The following is a 20,788-nucleotide window of genomic DNA, read 5'->3' as shown; positions in this document are numbered from 1 at the left end:
GTACAAATGGTATACAATGCTTACTGGTTTTTGGCCCACATTCGTGTGAAAAACGGCAGCAAGATGTCAACAGTGTAACATTTCTGATTGTGGGTAGTAGATAACAATTCACGCTGCTCTACACCACAATCCCAAAGCTTCTCAAACGGAACGACATTACACAAAAACAAATGGCTCTAACGTTTTTCAAGAAAAGAACCGGTTGATATTTACTTTTTTCAGCATAATGTTCCAAAGGTCGTATAAAACAGATTGCAGTAAACCAACGTACTCAAAATATTGTAACATTTATTGAAAACATGAGAACCAAAGACTTAAAATATTATTCCTAGTCAGGAGAAAAACGTTTCGACCACGGCAGGATTCGAACCTACAATCTTCTGCTCCGTAGGCAGACGCGTTATCCATTGCGCCACGCGGCCAGTTGCCCATCCCCTGTCGCGGCGCCTATACATACGGACATTTCTTCACTGGCAAACGGACTGGTGGCGAAATGAACGGAATATGAATTTAATGTGACTTTAGGGCGTTTTAAAGTTTCTGGTCAAATTACACGCAAATAAAAAATACCAATAAGAGTAGGTTAGCTTTCACGGATGTTGAAAATGCAATATTTAAATATTTAACTAAAACTATTTTTATCATTTAAAAATAGTTTTGAATTTTTCTGATTAAAATTTTTTTTTAATTTTCAACTTATTTCAGTAAGTGTATAAGATAACTAAAAAATCCAATAGACTAAAACAATTGAAAAGGTCCATTTTTAGCTTCTGATGAAAAGTTAATCCAAATCCTAGAAAAGTTTTTTTTTCAAAACTTTTTAAAGTAACGAAAATTTAGTAAATCTCCCAATAAAAATGCGGTTGTATATATGCCTGAAATTCGTAAAAATGTTTTTTTTTAATTAAAGGTGGAGTAGCGCCAGTGGAGAAATTGTTAAAAACCACTACTTTGGTCTCAAAATGACCAAATATCATGATAAAACTTTCCAAAAGTTTTTTGAAATTTTTTTATTTACTGTCAAAAAACATTGTAGGGGTCGAAACATGCGACATTGCTTTGGATTTCTTCAAAAGCTCTTTTTTTTTAATTTTTGGTAATTTGCCAAAACGTTGACCGGAAATTATGAAAAATCTAAAAATTTTTGGAGTCTTTTATTATGATTCATTACAGGTATGATTGTACGATATTTTTTTTAGTTAGCCAAGTCGTGGTACACGTCGATAACCAACAAAAAAATTTGACTGAAATTAAAGTTTTAGCTCCAAATGAAAATTTATTTATGCTAAACTTCATATCTCACTTTATTATAAAAAAATTGCTGCCAGATGTTTCAGCCTCAAAAACACCATAAGGGAACCTGAATGACAACTGAACCATGTGAAAAATCTCAACAATTCTGCACCAACACAATTTATCTTTTTAATCAACTTCATTGCTTATTGATGACGAATTTTTTGAGTTGAATCTAAAGTCTCGTTTTCCTTCACTCTCTTTTTCTTATTGTTAATAATTTGTTTTCATTTTTTCACAGACTTTACGGTCAAAAAGTTGTATTTCAGAGGCGGTTGCGGCTAGCTTTTAAATATTGCCCAACATGCTTTTGAATTTAATGTAAACTACTGTTTGTATATCTTTTTCTCACTGATAACCAAAAAACTTAAAAAAAAGCTTTTTTTTTATTTCTTGTTCTTTGACTGTAGAAATTTTTCAATAGTTTTTACTTTTGAGTTTTTCATGTAACTCATTATTTTCTTTTTTCAGAGAAAGACTCTTTAAAAGATTTATGCAAAAAATTAGCCGTAAGCAAAGTCTAAAAAAGAGGTTTTTACTCTTTTAAAGTTTTTTTGAGTTTTCCAGTCATATTTTTGTTTGTTCATACATGTAACTGGGTACTACAGTTGAAGACAATAAACCCTGAACCAATAAAATAAGCCACCTTTAGCGTTACCATTTCATTGAATGTTCCAGGCATGTTCTCGGCGTATACATATGTTTAGACCATATATAAAGTGCTCTGTTTCGTAGTTTAGGTAAATGGCAGATTTCTTTGAATGCGCAACGGGGTACTGCCAGATATAAATCAAGATCTATGAAATTTCTGAAACGTTTCAGAGTTGTCCAACGAAAACTTTTAATGGTACTTGAATGCTTTTTTTAATTGTAATTCAATTTTTTTTCATCTCTCCATTTGATTTCGTACAAAATGCATTCAAATTGCAATTCACCAAAAAAAATAACTGAATATCGCACTACAGTGAAAAGTCTTAATAAAACTACAATATATCACTTTTTTGAAGATAGCCACGAGTATGAACCAACTGAACCAAATGGTCCTGGGAACAGAATCGGCCAAAAAGAATCGAACAAAATCTAATCATTTATATTGATAATTGTTTCCAGTTGCTATCAGAATTTTCAGTAGTATCTTTTCAAATACGATTAAATTATTAATTTTGATTTCCACGATTGTTTTTAGATTGTAGACTTTTCTTATCAACCTGTGATTTGATTTTCAGGAGTTTATGATTTATTCCGTGCTTCGAAAAGTTTATGAAAATGAATTATTGTGTGAAACTGATGTAATATTCATAGTTTTCCTGGACAAACTTGTAATCAGGGATGAGCTGCTGTCGGCTGGCGGCGTCGAAAAATTAGCAGTTTTTTGGCTGGTAGAGCAAGCCAACAGTCGAATATCAAGTTTTTGTCGGCTTTCGGCTGGTGAAAACTTCTAGATTAATTGAGAAATTTGAAGAAATTTTCCCAATTTTGCCCAAATTTGAGAAAATTGGTCGGCTAGCTGTACCAGCAGACAGCCGAAAAAAATCAGCCAGGCGCGCAGTCATGCTTGTTATTCTAATTCTTTAAATTGGAAAACAGAGTGCACAGAGAGACAGGGGGAGCCTTTGGGGAAGGTGGAATCGAACTTGCGATCTCTTGGGTGACAGTGGTACACGTTCAACACTTATGCATTGTTTCAAACACAATTTTTGTTTGAATTGTGGTACATATTGAAGATTTGTTCATTCACTGGACTGAACTTTCATTTATATGTCATCTTAACAATTTCGTTTATAAAAACAAATGTGGTGCGAATATTAGAATATTCCATATTTTTTTACTCTTGTAGCCTTATATAAAAAGTGGACTTTTAATCCTACTTTTATTGAACAATAATTGTTGTGTACAGACGTTATCATTTCATTAACTATACTATCACAAATTCTGTGACAATAAATCAGTCCAAACACACTTTTCTTCACTTTTCGCACTTTGTACCAGTGGTGCTGTTAGTTCTTTGTTGCCTGGCTCAATGATTCTTCCCGAAAGTGTCTTATCGACCAATAGTTCATGAGTCTCATGCTCCTCTTCCAATGATTTATTTTCGTATTCCGGTCAGTGTGTGTTCTACAAGTCACACTGTGTGGAGCCCACCCCCACAAATGATTCAGCTGCTGAGCCGCAATTCAAACTTTTATCAGTAACTTCTTCATTTATCAATAATATGACGATATTTAAAAATTAAACAGTGCACTATAAAAGGAGTGGTTGCGGTTTTGTAGCAGTCTAGCAATGTCTTCACTTTTCAAAGTGGTTTTACTATTATTGAGCACTTCAGGTGCAGTTACTCTAGATTGGAAGGATATATTCAAACCAAAACCTCTTCATGGTCTTTCGCCACAATGCCTGAATGATACTCAAACATGGATTAAATCGTTGGAATTGTTTGCTGGGGTATCAGAAGCATGTCTCAAGAAGCAAACTTGTTCACTGAAAGAGCTCAAAATTTTGAAAGCAAACTTGTACGCTATCCAAGGTAAGCAAAAGGTTTTTATAGTAGGAAAAAAGGTATATTTTCAGAACTCGATTCTTTCGGAAAATTGCCAGTTCCCGGGATGCTCGAAGTTGCAACCTTATATGACGGATCTTATCAAGAATGCAAGCGTGTTAGTGGTGTAAAGTATAACACGAACTACTGTTACCTTATGCTCAAACCTGGAAAAAATGCATCATGCTCGGCATCAGGCTCGTCGAGTGCATACTCAATGCTTCCAATGAGACTTGCGGTATGCTTACCAGATTCCTGCAATCAACACGAGATAATAGATATCTTCAACCAACTGTCTCCATATCCGTTTACTGCGTGTCACGCTTACTGTTCTGAATATGAAGTTAAGAAGGACACCCCATTTTGGGGTTTTTCGTAAGTGCTTCACTCAACTCTGTTGCTGGGTCATAAAAATTATTTTTCAGCATCTTCCTAATCGTGATGGTGGTGATTGCACTTGCTGCTTCTCTGACCGATTACATCAGAGATACCGTATATGGAATTAAATCAATCAAAGAGAGAAACGTTTTTTTGAAAATTCTTCTGTCATTCTCGCTCTGGACGAATGCTGAGCTTCTTCTATCGGTGAAAGAACAAAAACCAGGATTCATCAAATCTCTCGACTGTATCCGACTTTTCTCAATGTGCTGGGTTGTAACTGGACATTCGTTCATCTATCTGGTGTTGTCTGATACTTTCATGCCGGTTATAGACTTTCCAAAACACTTTTGGAATCACTTGCTACTGAATGCTTTTGTATCAGTGGACACGTTCTTTGTGCTTTCTGGACTTGTACTAACTTACATGTTTTTCAAGACAACACCAAAGAAAAAAATGATTGTAAATCCCGTGACCTGGATCATGTTTTACGTACATCGGTATCTCCGATTGACTCCACCAATTATGTTATTTATTGGATTTTTCACGGTTTATGCTCCATATATTCAAGGACCATTTTCAGCTTCACAAATGAGTAAGATATAGGACTAGAAGAACACTTTAGAAATATGGTTATTTGAATAAAACGAGTCTTGAAAAGAGTTTCCGGGAAGAGCTTTTTTGAGTTTGTGTAAATATTATTATTTAAGCTGTTTTTATTTTCACGTTTAAGGAAAACAGATTTTAAAACAATTTTTAATTTAATAAATCGCCAATACGAATATAATATTAAAGTTTCCTTTGTTTAGATCAGTTAGTTATGGAAGCAGATGAATGTAAAACAACTTGGTGGCAAAATCTACTTTACATCAATGATTTTGCATCTTCAAATTCAATGGGTTGCTATGGACCAACTTGGTACTTGGCCGTTGACACCCAACTGTATCTCGTAGCTCCAATTGTTCTCATCGGACTCTACTTCTCGTTTGCTGTTGGAACTGGACTAATTGTTGCTGGATGTGTTGGCAGCATCATCACTACTTATATTTTGTTCAGTGTTTACAACCTTCCAGCTGATATGTTTGGAAATGGAAGTGGCACCAACTTTTTCACAATTGCGTATGAAAAACCATGGGTCAGATGCCCGCCATATCTTGTTGGAATGCTTACCGGCTATTTGCTCGCTGTCTACGGAAATAGAAAAATCAGACTCAACTGGGTGCTGTCTCTTGCTGGATGGATTATAGCAGTTGTTATTGCTGGATTTTGTCTTTTCGCGACATATGATTACGACAAGGGGTCACACTGGAGTGTATTCACGAGAGGAACATTCTATAATTTCCATCGTCTTGGATGGGGAATGTTTATTTGCTGGGTGGTAGCTGCTAATCATATGGGATGGGGAGGCCCTATTGATAAGTTTATGTCTCATCCAATCTGGCAACCATTTGGAAGGCTATCTTATTGTGCTTATATAGTTCACTGGGTCGTACTTTTCTGGTTTTTGAATGTTGGTGGACATGCAACACATTACTACTCAGCACTGGAAGTGGTGAGTACATGAGAGTACAAAACTCTTGAATAAAGTTTTGTTTCAGTTCACTTACACATCGATTCCAGCGACTTTTCTTTCGTATATTTTTGCATTTTTCTGGAGCTGTTTGTTTGAGATTCCTACCTTAAAGTATAGTTAATACTATTTCCTACTCCTATAAAATGTTCTATTACAGACTTGAAAAAATGCTGATTGAAGCAATCCTGGGAACCGGAAGACCGTCAAATAAAGTGGAGCCAATTGAAACCGGAAAAACTACACCAATTCTTGAGAAAAAATTAGAAGGGAATGGATGGATTGAGGAAGTGAAAGAAGAGAAATTTGATGAGAATACCAAAGTTTGAAGTTCGGTGAAACGGAAAAAAAAGTTAAACGTGTTTAAATCTTTGATCTCATTTTATCTGTGTTTGATGCAATTGTGAAAATAAATAATTAAAATTGTAATGTCAATTTGTAACGTAATGTAAGTAGAACAGTCAGAAATTTGTTGTGTTTTTTTTTTCAAAATGGTAAGTTCTTGATACATTATATACCGGAAAGTAAAACTACATCGTGCTCGATATTTATTTTCTTTCACGTTACGATTTTTTTACATTTGAAAAGTCGGATTTTCCGGCATGCGGGATCGAGAGCGAATATTTAACGCTTGTCGCTGCAGTCGAATTTGCTTTAACAGTTTTTTATTTTGAAAGTAGAAATTCTCTATTGTTTTTAATAATCAACATATTTGAAATGCGGCGATCACTGTCCGGAATATATTTGAACATCATGTTTGCTAACAATAGGAGTTGATAAGAATAGTATTGTTAGTATATCAATTGCATACACTTAAAAAATTAAAGCATTTAGGCATCCTTTAACTTTCCTCCATCAAACTGTATGCACATAAATACGTAGTCTGCCTGTACACTAACTTGTCGGTATTGCACCTTCGTCATCCCTCTTCATCCACATTCAATCTGTTACCCTTGCTGCGTCTCTCAATATCATCATCGCTCTTTGTTGTTTTGTCTTTCACTTGTTCCTCAACATAATGTATTGTCGTCGTTTGATTATTGGTAAAAACGGCAAAATCTATACCTTTTTTAAAATATTTACTTGACGTAAGAATTTGTTTTACCTATTCTTTTTCAAGTTTCGCATTAATTTTCAATTATTTTTCGTCTTCCGGTTCATGTAATTTACTGTTTTGCAGAAATGGCTGCTCATCACCCACGTGAAAGTCAATGGCCGAAAAAAGAATTACCAGAGGCACGAAAAATTATGAAGCAAATAGGAGCTCAAATTCCAAGAATTGTCGAATCAATTCAGGTTGACTGGTCGGCGCTCGGTGTGTTGATATTTAAAAAAATAAAGGACATCTTTTAAATTCTAGGCAGAGTTGTTGCTGAAGAAGTAAAATCGTCAGAAGATATGCCACCGGTCGCAGCCTCAACAAAGGATGGATATGCCGTTATTGCACACGATGGAATTGGGCTCAAGAAAATGGTGGGAGTTTCGCTGGCTGGAAATATATATCAAGGAGCAGTGAGTTTGATAGAAAATAATAACACCCAGTTGTTACCTGGCAGACACGTGTAAGTTTGGTTAAAAATTTTCAAACATATTGTTAACTTGCTACCAAAAAGACTTTGCTGTTGCAGAATACTTTCAAGTTCACTTAGTTAATTTGACAGATTGTTTCAAAATTGTCATTTTATCAATAAATATAAGTGATCAAATGTTTCTGCCAAATTGAGAATAGCAATTTTCACAAAATTTTAGTTCAGACAATTGAAACCATGCTTATAGAAATTTATAAGATTATGATGTTAATGGCTAAAAAATTACCAAATGAGAATTCGGGATATTGCCTTTAGGTGGAAATTGGCAAATGTGTGCGTATCAGTACGGGTGGAATCATACCAGAAGGTGCTGATGCTGTCATCATGCGCGAATACACCGAGCTTGTAAGACAGGACCAGCAAAGCGAGGAAACGGAAATTATTTGCAAACAAGCTGTCCAAGTTGGAGAAAATATCAGGTAAACTTTTGATTATCATTTAAAAAATACATATTTCTCCAGGCTCCCTGGCTCTGATGTTCGTTCTAGCGATGTGATAGTTCCATTTGAAGCCCAGATTGGCTCAGCTGAGTTTGGTATTCTCAATGCATTTGGTATCAGGACAATCAAGGTATACAAGAAGCCTGTAGTAACCGTGATCTCTACTGGAAGTGAGGTAGGTGTAATTTTTCTTGTTGTTAGTTTTGTTAATTATTTACAGAATTATAATTTTTACAGCTCGTCTCTCCCATGGTAGAAAATGTTCCATTGGGAATGGTACGCGACTCAAATGCTCCCCAACTCGTTGCTCTGTTCAAAGAACACGGATTCAATGTTATTGATGGTGGCAGAGTGGTTGATGAGTACGTTTGATAGGCTGATAGCAACATGAATATATAAAAATTTCAGTAAAGAAGGACTTGACAAGAAACTGACGGAGTGTCTCGAACATTCGGATGTGATTGTGACCACTGGTGGAGTTAGTATGGGAGAGCAGGATTATATGAAAAATGCATTGTTACATCTGGGGTTCAAAGTGAGTTATGTACGAATCTAAAATTGTTTTGAAGGTATTTTGTAATGTTGAGAATGTTGTCAAATAGTTGATTAACTCAAAATTGTTTTTTATTAACGTAAAGTAAACGAACAAAAATTTTGGTACTGCAATATTTAGTCATCTTGCAGTCTTAAGTGGTATTGCAACTTTTTCGGTTTGAGAACCATGTAGTTAGTTGAACTATTTGAATGATAGTTATGTTCAACTCTCAATAATGATTCCTTTCCAATTCACAAAACAAAACAAGATGAATTTCAACTGATCATTAGGGTTTCTTATTAAATACTAATAATCTAAAATCAGAGCAAACCATCGATAATTTGAAATGCTGTCCTAAGTAAGCGCAAATGTACCCGTAAATAAGGGTTGCTTGTCATACCAAAAAGGGAAAGAAGGTTATTCAAAATGATGGAAGTAAAAAAAATAGGAAAATTGTTGAGAGAGTGCACAAATGAAAACTTCTTGAAATACCTCAGACATGCTTTTTCTAATTTAAGTTGTACGAATGAATTAAACATTTGTAGATCGAATTCGGCCGTGTGAGCATGAAACCTGGGCTCCCATGCACTGTGGCTACCCGTGAATCTGCATCCGAAAGAAAGCTAAAAGTGGTGCTGGCTCTTCCCGGAAACCCAGCTTCGGCATGGGTCTGTTCCCATTTATTTGCGGTCCCGCTTATCCGTGACATGTCTGGATACCGACGTATAAATCACACGAAAATCAACGTTCGCATCGCCCAAGATATCAAATTGGGGGATCGTCCTGAGTTTGTTCGAGCGTTTATCGAGCAAGTTGGCGACGAAGATGACGGTCATCCAATTGCACATGTTACTAAAAACCAGATTTCTTCTAATATTGGAAACTTGGTTGGAGCACAAGTGCTTTTGGAGTTGAACGCAGCGTCTGCCGATAAAACAGTTGTTCCTAAAAATGGATTGGTGAAGGCTTTGATTTTGTCTTCAAATGGAAACTTTTAGATGATTATCATAATTTATTGTGATTACTTATACATATTGATTTTTTAAGACACCTTTATTTGTATTATTGATTTGATTTCAGATAACTGTGATAAATGCATTTTTCTTTCAAAGTAAACTTGAAATATTTTACACCATTAGCGAAAGTGCTTTATTTCCGAAAACTTTTGGATTTTGAAGTTTTTTCTTCCAGTAAAAGGAATCGATATTGTAAATCGTTTTTGTGGTAACAAACTTATTAAAAAATGTCTTAAATTCACAGTGAAATACACACATTTCAATAAACTCAATAAAAAGTACAGTTATTCAGAAATCTTCAAACTCCCTATGGAATACTCTTGAACAATGATTTGGTCCACATCAAACCACCACTAAAAGTGCAACCATTGAGTGAGTCAGCCAAATTTTATTATGCAAATGAGTAGGAATTTCACTTCTTGCAAGAGTTTCCACTATTTTTATACAACTAAGATATTCAACTTTTTTGTAACGTGTTGTTGTGTTTGTTTCCGGTATGCCATAGGGCTTTGAAGTTTCTCGTTCAGAAGAAAAAGCAAAAAGAGTAGCATGTTTTTTTAAGAATAGTTTTTTCTCTTTTTACCGAAAAAATCCAAACACGTGACCGACCACAGATTGCGAGTTTGCAGCTTAGAGTTCCGAGTTGCTTAACACAAAAATATTCCTTGTCTCAATTGTTCTTTTTTCGTCAGCTTCGAAACAACTCGCAACAAACTGACATCGTCTGCTATTCTTCTCTTGTCAAACCACATGCAACAGACCCAAGGGTGATTATTGCCGTCCGCCACACTCTTTTTGAAGCAATGGGGGCCACTTGCAGCAAAAAAGTGTCATGGTTGTCATCAGATGAATCTCATCTTGACACACCACTGTGTTTGCAACATTCTTCGAAGAAGAGCCGGAAGGAAACGAAAATTTGTCGAGGATCGGCAGATGCAAATAACTTCTTTTGACATTTACTCAACTCCGTCTTCGTCTTCTTTACTTGCTGACCCTACCCTTCCCTTTTCATATTTTTTTGCATCAATTTCCTCACTAACTTTGAACTTTCTGGGAGGTATTCAATTCATATAATAATAATAATAATAATAATAATTTATTACGCTCTCTGGGAGACGTGATAGGAACACAAAACAATAGTTATCAATATCCACGTGAACATAAAGTTGGGCAGTAGGGCATCCAGAATATCATTTCATGAGTTTCTTATCCACCGGGGTCGAAAACTTTCAAGGAACTCCTATGCTTCGTAAAAATGTTTGGTTTCCAATTATGCATGTTCGGTGTTACTTGATACGATCTAGTCATCCAAAACTCCATAGTTGTATCATCCGTATCCTTCCTACGCTTCCTGCTTCTGAGTTCTCTCGATGTTTCTTCTTGACCTACTCGTGACTTTTAATGAACAGCCAGTTGAGTTGGCTTGTCCATTTCACCTTCTTCAGTCTCGTTTTCAGAATCATTTTCTTCAGTCTTCCTCTTCTTCGCATAAAAATCATCTAATATTTTGCGACCATCGTCCGTGTCCAAAAATGCTAAGATTCCCTTCCTAATTGTGTCTGCTAGACTTTCCGCTTCTTCGATTACCCAATCGGCGACCTCACCTTGCGTAGACTCCCCCATAGTGGGAGAGCGATTCCCGAATGAAAATTATCACGGAATGAAAATTATCACGGAATGAAAATTTTCACGGAATGAAAATTATCACGGAATGCTCTATCTAAAGTGATAATCAAAAAATCTAGTTTAAATGTGTGAAGATGTTTTACTGGAATGTGTTGAGTGACCTCCCAAGAGTCCATTCAACAATTTGGGGGCACAGCAGGCGGAGAATCTTGATAAGGTGCATATTTTTTCTGTCTTTTTCTTATTTTGTTGGTCATGCAAAGTTTCCTTTCTCGAAAGGGCTTTAAGGATAGTTGTTTTCTGAATAAGTTTCTATAAGTTTCTCCAAAGTACAATAAAATTTTGTTTGAATATAGAATGTCGGATTTACAGTCCTTTGTTTCTCAATCGATTGACATCCTACATTTTGCCCGGTAATCTTAATTTTCAAAAAGTGTACAGTATCAGGTTATTTTTCAGAATTTAACAGTTTCTTACTTCTTTTTGTAACATGGAATATTGTTCGAACAGTTCTAATTCTGAAATTTGCTTGTTAATTTCTACTTTATAAATATTGTATTCTCGCTTTATCCTTACTTATCTTACAACAGTGTCAAAAATCCCATTGTTGTTGTTTAGCACCCCCCCCCCCCCTACCCGCCGAACTTTTCCGCTGCTCTGCTCCTTCTTCTAATCAAGCTTTGGTGTCATCTGCCAGCGGGGTTGGGGTCTAAAAAATGGGTCGCGCGTTTCACTCTATCGACGGCATCAAGATGATACAGAAATGTTTTGTGCATTATGCTCGCTCCAAAAAACTTGGTGACCTCTTTCCAAATAATACACTACAATTTCTTGTTTCGTCGTTTTCTAGTTGCAATGATGTGTTTTTTTTCGAAATTTATGCTGTTCTAGGATTATAACTCTTATTTATAGCTAGTTGATTTGTTTTTGTTCAGATTTTTTGTGTTGAATTTTTTAGATGTATATTATTCGTTCTGCAACTGATGTGCCAGATACTAAAATTTAGGTTTTTATACTACATGCTGTAAATCATATGAAATATTGAATGCGAAACTTTTTCAAAAGTCAAAATGCGACATGCACTGACAAGAATTCTATAAAAAAACCGAAGACATTTTTTTCGTTATTTTCTTTTTACGAACATTCATTTTTCTTTCCGAACTTTTTCCCATTTTCTGCTCAACTTTTCCAATGTTCGTTTTCAAGGCGTAAAAGACGCACTTTCTTTTGCTTGCTTTTTGTAAGTTTTCCAATTTCTCACCCGGGCCACGAGGGCCTCCCTTGAAACTTCCGGAGCTGATGCTTTCAACTTCAGTTTCATTTAATTTAACTCGTCTTCAATCTTTCATTTCCAACTTTCTTAGTATATATTAATGGTTTGCAGGATCCAAGATTGAGCGAATCAAAGAACTATGGTTTTTCCACAGGTAAGTATTCAATTAATTTTGACAACAAGGACACATAAATATAGTTGCAAACCATAACTTCGTGTGCATTCATTTTCAAAAATATGGGGAGCAATTAAGATCCTCAAATTTCTTCAACAAACATGGCCGCGTGGCGCAATGGATAACGCGTCTGCCTACGGAGCAGAAGATTGTAGGTTCGAATCCTGCCGTGGTCGAAAATTCATTTTATCTAAATGAACCTTTTTAGTTTACAAAGCTGGGATATAATGGGCTTTTTTGATTGTGCAATGCAATTTCCTTAACAACACATGTTGAAACGAACTCAAAATGTTGTAACATTTATTGAAAACATGAGAACCAAAGACTTAAAATATTATTCCTAGTTGAATGTATAAAATATGCCGTTCTAGAATAAATGCTGTTAAATAAAAGTTTCGACCACGGCAGGATTCGAACCTACAATCTTCTGCTCCGTAGGCAGACGCGTTATCCATTGCGCCACGCGGCCAGTCAGCAGAGTCTTAGTATAAGGAGTAGACATGTAATGCAGCGCCTCTTCCTTCTTCTCTTCTATTGAGAAAGGTACATGTTGAATACTGCCAAAATTTAGCAATCGATCCTTAAACGGCGTTTTTCGGCAGAGAAGAACGGGGCTGTGAGCTTTTTTGCTGATTCTTTTTGCATTTAGCATTCGAAATATTTATATATGTCCCATTTATAAAGCTTTATATAAAAGTTGAACCACGTCGCTTGTAAACTCCGCCACCCTCTGCGGAACAAAAAAGTCCAAGGATCGATTGATAAATTTCGAGAGTACTTGATAGTAATTACTCAATCTCAAAAATACAAACAAAAACACTGAATATGTGTAATTTTGCAGGTCACAAAGGACCTTCAAAAAGAAGGGCATCCTAGAAGATTGCAATCATCTGCAGGGCAACATCAAGCATTAATAATGCAGCCATTAGTGGTTCAGCATTACGCTCAAAATGTGCACACAGAAGTTCAATTGGGCTTGGCTCCCCCACTTTCAGGTGGTGGAAGCACTGGAGGCGGTAGTGGCGGCGGATTTTTTGGATCCGTAAGACTTTTTCTTGCATTAAATCGAGCAAAAACCCTGTATTTTTTGCACCAACAGAAAAAAAAACACTTGAATCACAACAAAAAATGTTTGTGTCGGACACCCAGTCATGCGGAGGTGGTGTTAGGGTCCAACTTAATGGTATGGGTTCTACTCCCTTTCCCCTTCTCTGTCTCTTGAAAAAGAAGCACATTTCTGAGTGTTTTCCATAATTTGATTATATATTCATACATGGTGTTTTCTTATTCCAACTGAGACCAACCGCCGATTTCCAAAATCTCAGCATGCCCTTTTAGTGTGCCTATAGCACGAAAACTGTTTTGAAATGACGAAGTTCAGAAATCGGTTTGTTTTGACTTAATCCTAAGTCTTAGCAAGGTCATCGGGGTTTCGATCATTTTTAAACAAGCTTAGCATGCAAAAATAAACTATTCAAACTTTTAAGTTCACTTTTTTTGCAGTTTTGAAAAACCACTTTACCTCCTTTTTTTGAAATACTGAAACAAATATAAACATCAGTCATTTATAAATTAGCTATTTTCTTTCCATGAAATTTGAAATAATGATTCCAATTGACGTCATCTAATAAGAATAATGTACTAATTTCAAATACACATTTTGAGATGTTCCAAAAAAATATGGTTCATAGTGCAACCAAAAAACCTTTCAATATTGAAATGAATACTTTATTTCCTGCATAGGTTTGAATATGAGTTTCTGCTCAGTATAACTGAAAAGTGTTCCCAGAATGTTTCAGGTGAAATTTTTGAGCAGAGTTTAGCTTAACCTTCCTGAAACGTAGCTTATTTCCCATTTTTACATATTTTACATATACTTGTAGATTTAGTTATCAATTTCTTAATCTTGATTGAAATAACTTTATCTAAATTTTGAAAGCTGTTTTTCTTTTTGGTTTTAAAGATGTTGTCTTTAAAGGAGGACTAACGGTTTGGACGATTTTGAACGTATAGACAAAAAAAAAAGTGTTCAAATGAGCGAATTTCGTAAAGAAACTGCTCAAAAATTTCTCAAAAATTTTTTATGGCGGTCCAAAATTTGAACAAAAATGGTCCGTTTTTTACCGAAAATCTCCAATTTTCAAAACTGCTCCGTGTCGCAGGGGTTGGAGATTAGTTTTTATTTGAGTATCATCCTTCATTGCATATTATATTTCACAGAGCAGTTTTGAAAATTGCAGATTTTCGGTAAAAACAGTCCATTTTTGTCAAAATTCTGAATCGCCATAAAAAAAATTATCAGAAAGTTTTGGAAAGTTTCATCACGAAATTCGTTCATTTGAGCATATTTTGGGTCTGTACGTTAGAAATCTTTCAAACGGTTAGTCCTCCTTTAAGTAATATTATCTGTTTGAGAGTTCATGTTTTCTAATGAAAAAATTATAGTAACAAATTTGAACTTTTTTAGATGACCATAACATAAGTTTAATGTTTAAAGCGAAACATTCCGTAATAAGTATTGTCCGATTGAACGCTTCATCGACATTTTAATATTTCAAGTTGTTCATCTTTTGTACTGATTTGAACAAAGACGTGACAATGTGACAGACCACTTTTAAACAAGAGGTTACTTCAAAACCCAAAATTTTATCAATTTTCTCTTTTTTGAGAATGTTTTCTCATCTAGTCCCATTATAATCACCACAATGATGATGATGATTGGTTCTTCTGGATGCACAACAAAAGGTGAACAAATGACAAAGCTAATAAATCAATCTGAATGTCTTAACACATTTTTCGTTTTGACTGGTCGGACTCCTTGTCTTTTGAAACATTTCCTCCCTATCTTCTCACCAGTTGTTAATTTGACAGCAACAAAAATGCGCCCACCAGCCCTCCGTTCTGTCGAGAACGTAAAAAGTTGGAGAAAAATGAAAACGAAAACGCAAAAGAAATGATAAGCTCTTCGAAGATAGACCAAGGTTTTGATGAACTTGGGTTTTTTTTTGCTTTTGCTTTTTTCAATGCGTGCTCTTAGAGAACATGCCCTCGTTTATTGCTAAATCTTTAAACAAAGGGTTTCTTTGAGCATTTTTTCTGCACATTTGATTTTTTTTTCACAATAATATTTATCATCTATTTGCAGGGTCTCTTCCGGACACGTCCGCAAAGTAACAGGCCTCGTGCCTACTCTATGCTCCCATTGACATCGTCGATCAGTCAAGAAGAGGTATTTCAGGATAGAGTAGGTGTTTAGAACTAACCAATTCAGAGAAGACATCCCGTGATTGTCGTTGTGGTTGATTCTAACACTTTGTTATGTAAACGTTCTGTTTTTCAAAGTTGAATTCCAATTATTATGATTGAGTCTAAAATTAGCAAATTAAACTTAACAAAATCAGATTTAATCTAAATACATATTTCTGTATAAATTTGATTGAAAATAACTACACATTTCTAGATAGCGTTTAAGTTATGCTCACCAAAATCATGTTTTACTATACTTAAGAGACTTGTCGTAAAGTCAGTTTTCCTCGAAAAGTTTCCATGTTCTCTCTGAAAACTTTTTAAACGTTACCACTAGAAAAATTTGTGTTTTAAAAAGTAAAAATACTACAATAATATTAACCGTTTAAATTTTAAAAACAAACCATAAAAAAATTTGTATGATTGAGCAACGAAAAGTTCTGCTTTCTGCCCTATAAATAATGAAACGATTTTCAAAATAAATAGCGCATTTCTTCTATTACTATGGCCTCTTTATTAGTCTTGCAGTCTTCATTAGTATTTAATAGAAGAGATACGGTATGTTTTAGGTATGAAAATAAAACGGTCAAAACATGTTTCGGCATAAAATTGAAATTAATTTCGGAATCCGTTTTACTTTTAATGTATTGAAGTGTTCTCCGTCGAACATTTACTCTCAGCAGAACACCTGGTTAGAATGACAATAAAATTTCAAAAGTCTCAATTTCCTGATTTCACTGTGGTTTTGTTGATGTTTATTTTTTCTACTTTTGACTTTCTCAGAAAATTGTTTTCAATTTCAATTTCAGTTTAAAAATTTATATTTCTATTCAACTTTCATGAAAAATATACTTTCTCAGAAAGCTAACATCCTGGCGTCAAACACAAAAAAGCACAGCAACCGCTCGCATAAGCGGTACTACCCACTGTCACAGGAGGACACTTTAGAACTTTTGCTTCTTCTCAACCAAGGTCAGTGTTTATTTTTATTCCATTATAATCCCCATGTTCTTTCGACTTTGACCCGAAAATATGTAAGAGAAGGAAGATTTTTCATTTTCTGCAAAAAATTCATAGACATTGGAAAATAACATAAAATATAACCAGAAAAAAAAGAAAACATTTGAATGCTCTCAAGAACTCAAGAAACTAAAGTGTAATGAAGTGCGAGTGGACCTACCACAACATTGGCAATAAACTTCAAATAATCTTGAACAAATACAATTATTTGGAAAATCTTCCAAATAGAAATTCTGTGAATACTCCAAACCACATATATTGGTTACTTCCTGAAATATCATTTTACCACAACATCATCCTATTCTTCATTCTTATTCTCCCGTCCGGTCACGCCGGTTACATACACAATTGTTGTCCTTTTTGAAACAATTGTCGTCTGTCTCGTTGTTCGACTTGGTCTTCTGCATTTTTGGGCCCCTCGAAAACGAAAATGTCAGTGTTTATCGCTAGCGATGCTAACATTGTGCGAAAAATGGCAACAGCAACGCGTGGCGCCTGTCCACCACCATTACGCCGACCATCGCGATCCGTCTGCGAAGTGCTCAACACAATGGCGCCCCTGAATGTTTGCAATCGGAATGTGCCAAGCGCTAATCGCAGATATTCGACACTTGTCACGGTTTCAGAAAGGGTTGTGCTGAGGTCAGGTAAGTAGTAATTCTAAAAAGTGAAATAATAGTGCTAAAAATGAATAATGACATTATTTTCATGTTGGGAATGTACATATATCGACATCTTAGTTTTCTCGTTTAAAATGGCATCTTTAGATTTAAAAATAATACTTTCTGTTTTCTGACTCTATATAGCAAAGTATGTAATTATTATTTTGAAATGTGGCAATTTTATGGCCTTACAGTAAGAAATGTCAATTTTTCAAATTAATACATGAGTTTTTTTAATTATCAAGGTTAAGAAAATGTTGTTTCTAAGCCATTATGAAAAATGCATATCATGTTCAATTTAAATGAAACCTTAATAATGATTTGTAATTAGTTATTAAAATGTGGGGTTTTACTACTACACACGTACCTTATGTTTTTATTACATATTTTCAAAGATAATTGAGAGCTCTGTCATTTTTTCTATTAGAACCTATACACGGACAAAATAACAATAGTGAATTACTGTTTATTTAGAATAAAATAATATTACTTGGTGTAATGTTTAACTGAAATGATCTGCTGTAGTTATTACATTGTCGAATTTGACAATTTTCGATTAATCACGATTTGATTCGTTTTCTAAATTCTTTGAGTCAAATAAGTTTTATCATAAGAATTTCGTTAACTATTTGTATTTATTAGTATGCCAACAAAAATAATTGAAAAAAAAAACGAAACTAGATTTCAAAAATGGGGTACAAGTCATCGGTCTTGTTGTGCTTGTATTTGTTCAATTCAAGTGAACGAATTTCAAAATTGAACAGTTTTTTGTACACTAATTAAGTGTGTTTGAAAATAACATACAGCTATATTTATTGAATCCTAGGGTCCAGACTACATTTTGGAAACATTTCACGCGTTTTAATAATACATTTATTTATTTCTATCATAATTTATTTTTAGACGAAGAAACGTTTTGTGGGATCTGTAACATAGTAGCCATCTTAGAGATTTCCTGGTTCTATATATTTTGAATGTAATGAGAAACCATTGCTCATCTCTACCTGGAGGTCACTCTGCAAAAGGAAATGTTGTATTTGTCATCTACAAATTGTTTTCCTTGACTCAAAGTAAAGTCCTTTTGTTTCTTGATGTATTTATATAATATTGCATGTGATTCCTTTCTAAGTTCTAGATTAGTAACTAGATACTTGAGCGTTTTTATTTTATATTGTCTCTCATTATTCGAATTCTTAGTTCATTTATATTTGAAGTTCAATCATTTGAATATTTCTCGCCATCTGTGTGTGTTTTCAACTGAAATCTATCAAAATGAAGTACTACTCTAAGAACTACCAGTTCATTTCATGATCCAATTTCGCCCATTTCATTTCCTAAACGCGTTTTGTTCTCAAAGCATTTATGTTTCTCACATCAAAACTAAAAGGAACTCATTTCAAACCGAACAGGTGTCCTTGTCTTTCAATCTTTTTGTGAAAAACACCTAATTTGTTTTTCAAAGAAAACAAAAGAGATTTTCGTGTGCTCATTCCACCTTGTCCCACCGAGCTAGTATTTATGAAAGACTATAACTTTGATTTCAACTTTGACTTTGCCTACGATCGTTTATCAGGTAGGATTGGCAATTGACCCAATGGTCTTTCAAAATTGTTTTGTTTAATGCGAAAGGGTTTTTGCGTAAAGGGTTTTTATTTGCAGTCCCATTTTGTCAGCAACTAACAAAAAGCACCACCGCCCTTTTGCTCGCGGGAAAAACCAACCGGTTGGTTGAAACTAATCCTTTTCCACAGCTCCTCTTCAACCCCTTTTTTCTATACTTGAACGTCATTCTACTATCCTTCAATCTCAATTCGTAGGACTTTTGAAACCTCTTCATCACACTGAGAGGTTGTGATTTAATTGGAAGACCCTTCGATTCTGCAACTATTCCAACACATCGAGTCTATTCAAAACACCTTACGGTGGCAACGACGAAACACAGCGGGATTCCGGGTAAAACGGCTTTTGGGTTTTACACTTACAACACCATTTATTTCTTCACTTATTTCGCCAACATAACACTTGATATTTTCTGCTCAGTCGATTTCAATTGAATGTGCTTATTTTTTAAGGTAACTTTTCTTTCGTTGATTGCATCAATTTATCCGAATTGTCACAAGACCTTTAAAAAACTCAAATAAGTGCAATGTAGGATAGATTTTTTGTTTTTAAGATCAAAAACTGATTCTTATGTGAAACATTAAAACGGTTTCACAAAACACCTTTTTGGATTACTATAACGATTAAATATTCGTGTCTAATTTAAATTCCGAAACATACTTATTTTTTGAGTATCACGCATGATTAACCCCTCCCCCCCCCCCCCCCCCCAATATTACATGCAATGCTTAAAACAAACTTTACTTGGTGGTGGCTTCAATTATATGAATTTAACATTTTTATTGCAAATACTTAGCATTTAAGTTTTATATTGAACAGCAAAAACAACCACTTTTGCATTTGCTCAATCGTCTCTTTGCACACCCGAAAATATGATTGAGTGGCTTGTAGAATTATTAGTGGCGGGTAGGACAAAAGATGAGGGAGCCAGAAGTAGTGGTTGAGTAACAGCGCATTTGGCAACACTACGCGCCAATAGATTTACAGATGATGAAAAGAAAGGCATGAAAAGAGAGGAAGAGAGTAAATTTTAGAGGGGGTCCACCATAGGAGGGAAACAATACATCACAACTTATTCAAGCGTATAATAGTCACTTGATTAGCGAGTAACTCTTGTCTCTTGACCACAATTGACCTCTAGCTACTCGGTGTATTATCCTACAAAATGGCTCCACTGACTGTGAAAAGCTCACCTCCAAAAAAGGCAAAAGGAATATCAAAATTTCGGAGAAAAAAGAAGCAGCCACCACCAGACGTAAGAACTTTTGTATATTGTTTTGTAGATCAGCCAAATTATCAATATATTTATTTAGAATTCATAAGTTTTAGTAGAATCGATTAAGCGTCTAATTTTTGATTTAAGTCAAAATATAGAGTAATGTCAATCAATCTAACTATGAAATTTTGGTCAACCGTATTCGTCGCATGGGCACTCCGAAGTGTCCGAGAGTCTCTGATCCAAGTTGATCCATTGGCCGCTGCACTTGCACATCAGGCTCGAAAGACAAATAGTGTGCCAGCTGTCTCGAGAACTCCACTGCTTCTACAGTTCACTCCTTTCGGACCACCTCTCAGTGCGTGTAAGTTCAGAATAATTTGTGCAATTTAGTATTAAAATATCAGAGAAAACCCTTTACATATTTTTAAATCTACAGGTTGTCTGAATATTTTTCCTATCTACACTGAAAATAACAAAACTGCATGGCGCGTTTGTATTGATTTCAAGAATGAGGGCAGATTTTTTGAAATCTCGGTATACACGCCACACAAGTTTGAGTCTACGGAATACGTATAATTATTTGTCTCAGT

At 35.0% G+C, this 20,788-nt stretch overlaps 3 protein-coding genes and 13 non-coding genes across 18 annotated transcripts in view; 7 read left to right on the top strand and 9 right to left on the bottom strand.

Annotated features, from left to right (window-relative positions):
• The first annotated feature begins 337 nt into the window (after positions 1-337).
• Positions 338-427, top strand: F09B9.7. The gene has a single exon (NR_071935.1). It is a non-coding gene; the product is annotated as an Unclassified non-coding RNA F09B9.7 (non-coding RNA).
• F09B9.t1 lies at positions 350-422 on the bottom strand. The gene has a single exon. It is a non-coding gene; the product is annotated as a tRNA-Arg (tRNA).
• Positions 428-3,065: 2,638 nt separating the features above from the next.
• Positions 3,066-3,138, bottom strand: F09B9.8. The gene has a single exon (NR_102200.1). It is a non-coding gene; the product is annotated as an Unclassified non-coding RNA F09B9.8 (non-coding RNA).
• A 426-nt stretch (positions 3,139-3,564) lies between these two features.
• Positions 3,565-6,206, top strand: oac-14 (Nose resistant-to-fluoxetine protein N-terminal domain-containing protein; the record flags this gene model as incomplete). Of its 2 annotated transcripts, NM_077300.6 has the most annotated exons (6): positions 3,565-3,817; positions 3,862-4,204; positions 4,255-4,802; positions 5,017-5,759; positions 5,806-5,891; positions 5,938-6,206. In NM_077300.6, the coding sequence occupies 6 exons, from the start codon at positions 3,574-3,576 to the stop codon at positions 6,104-6,106; spliced, it is 2,133 nt and encodes a 710-aa protein (NP_509701.1). The 2 variants fall into 2 exon arrangements, with proteins under 2 accessions (NP_509701.1, NP_001300338.1); NM_001313409.4 differs by lacking the exon at positions 3,565-3,817 and having other exon boundaries at positions 3,897-4,204; positions 5,938-6,106.
• A 751-nt stretch (positions 6,207-6,957) lies between these two features.
• Positions 6,958-9,449, top strand: moc-1 (MoaB/Mog domain-containing protein). The gene is made up of 7 exons (NM_077299.7): positions 6,958-7,092; positions 7,138-7,289; positions 7,622-7,785; positions 7,828-7,981; positions 8,044-8,168; positions 8,215-8,341; positions 8,887-9,449. Exons 1-7 carry the CDS (start codon positions 6,960-6,962, stop codon positions 9,337-9,339), a joined length of 1,308 nt encoding a protein of 435 aa, NP_509700.2. The 5' UTR covers positions 6,958-6,959; the 3' UTR covers positions 9,340-9,449.
• Positions 9,450-12,395: 2,946 nt separating this feature from the next.
• The window catches only part of unc-58, a gene marked incomplete at both ends in the record, with an annotated part of 28,573 nt that continues 20,180 nt past the window's right edge, over positions 12,396-20,788 (top strand). The window contains 4 exons of one of the 2 annotated variants that reach the window (NM_001373456.2): positions 12,396-12,410; positions 13,273-13,473; positions 15,577-15,660; positions 16,538-16,649. In NM_001373456.2, the coding sequence (NP_001360793.1) occupies positions 12,396-12,410; positions 13,273-13,473; positions 15,577-15,660; positions 16,538-16,649 (412 nt within the window). Of the gene's footprint in view, positions 12,411-13,272; positions 13,474-15,576; positions 15,661-16,537; positions 16,650-20,094; positions 20,235-20,387; positions 20,560-20,788 lie in introns of those variants that run through there. The other variant, NM_171758.5, reaches the window with a different exon arrangement.
• T06H11.18 lies at positions 12,530-12,619 on the bottom strand. The gene has a single exon (NR_071934.1). It is a non-coding gene; the product is annotated as an Unclassified non-coding RNA T06H11.18 (non-coding RNA).
• Positions 12,535-12,607, top strand: T06H11.t3. Its single transcript has one exon. It is a non-coding gene; the product is annotated as a tRNA-Arg (tRNA).
• T06H11.17 lies at positions 12,816-12,968 on the top strand. The gene has a single exon (NR_071933.1). It is a non-coding gene; the product is annotated as an Unclassified non-coding RNA T06H11.17 (non-coding RNA).
• T06H11.t2 lies at positions 12,828-12,900 on the bottom strand. The gene has a single exon. It is a non-coding gene; the product is annotated as a tRNA-Arg (tRNA).
• On the bottom strand, positions 13,147-13,296 carry T06H11.14. The gene has a single exon (NR_071932.1). It is a non-coding gene; the product is annotated as an Unclassified non-coding RNA T06H11.14 (non-coding RNA).
• T06H11.13 lies at positions 15,228-15,412 on the bottom strand. Its single transcript, NR_071931.1, has one exon. It is a non-coding gene; the product is annotated as an Unclassified non-coding RNA T06H11.13 (non-coding RNA).
• Positions 16,903-17,034, top strand: T06H11.9. The gene has a single exon (NR_071930.1). It is a non-coding gene; the product is annotated as an Unclassified non-coding RNA T06H11.9 (non-coding RNA).
• T06H11.7 lies at positions 16,947-17,349 on the bottom strand. Its single transcript, NR_071929.1, has one exon. It is a non-coding gene; the product is annotated as an Unclassified non-coding RNA T06H11.7 (non-coding RNA).
• T06H11.8 lies at positions 19,043-19,157 on the bottom strand. The gene has a single exon (NR_071928.1). It is a non-coding gene; the product is annotated as an Unclassified non-coding RNA T06H11.8 (non-coding RNA).
• T06H11.20 lies at positions 19,968-20,088 on the bottom strand. Its single transcript, NR_071927.1, has one exon. It is a non-coding gene; the product is annotated as an Unclassified non-coding RNA T06H11.20 (non-coding RNA).

Source organism: Caenorhabditis elegans, chromosome X (genome assembly GCF_000002985.6).
Source record: "Caenorhabditis elegans chromosome X".
Taxonomy (NCBI): Eukaryota; Metazoa; Nematoda; class Chromadorea; order Rhabditida; family Rhabditidae; genus Caenorhabditis; species Caenorhabditis elegans.
Note: the sequence above shows the minus strand (reverse complement) of the source record. Positions and strands in the feature narration are given on the sequence as shown.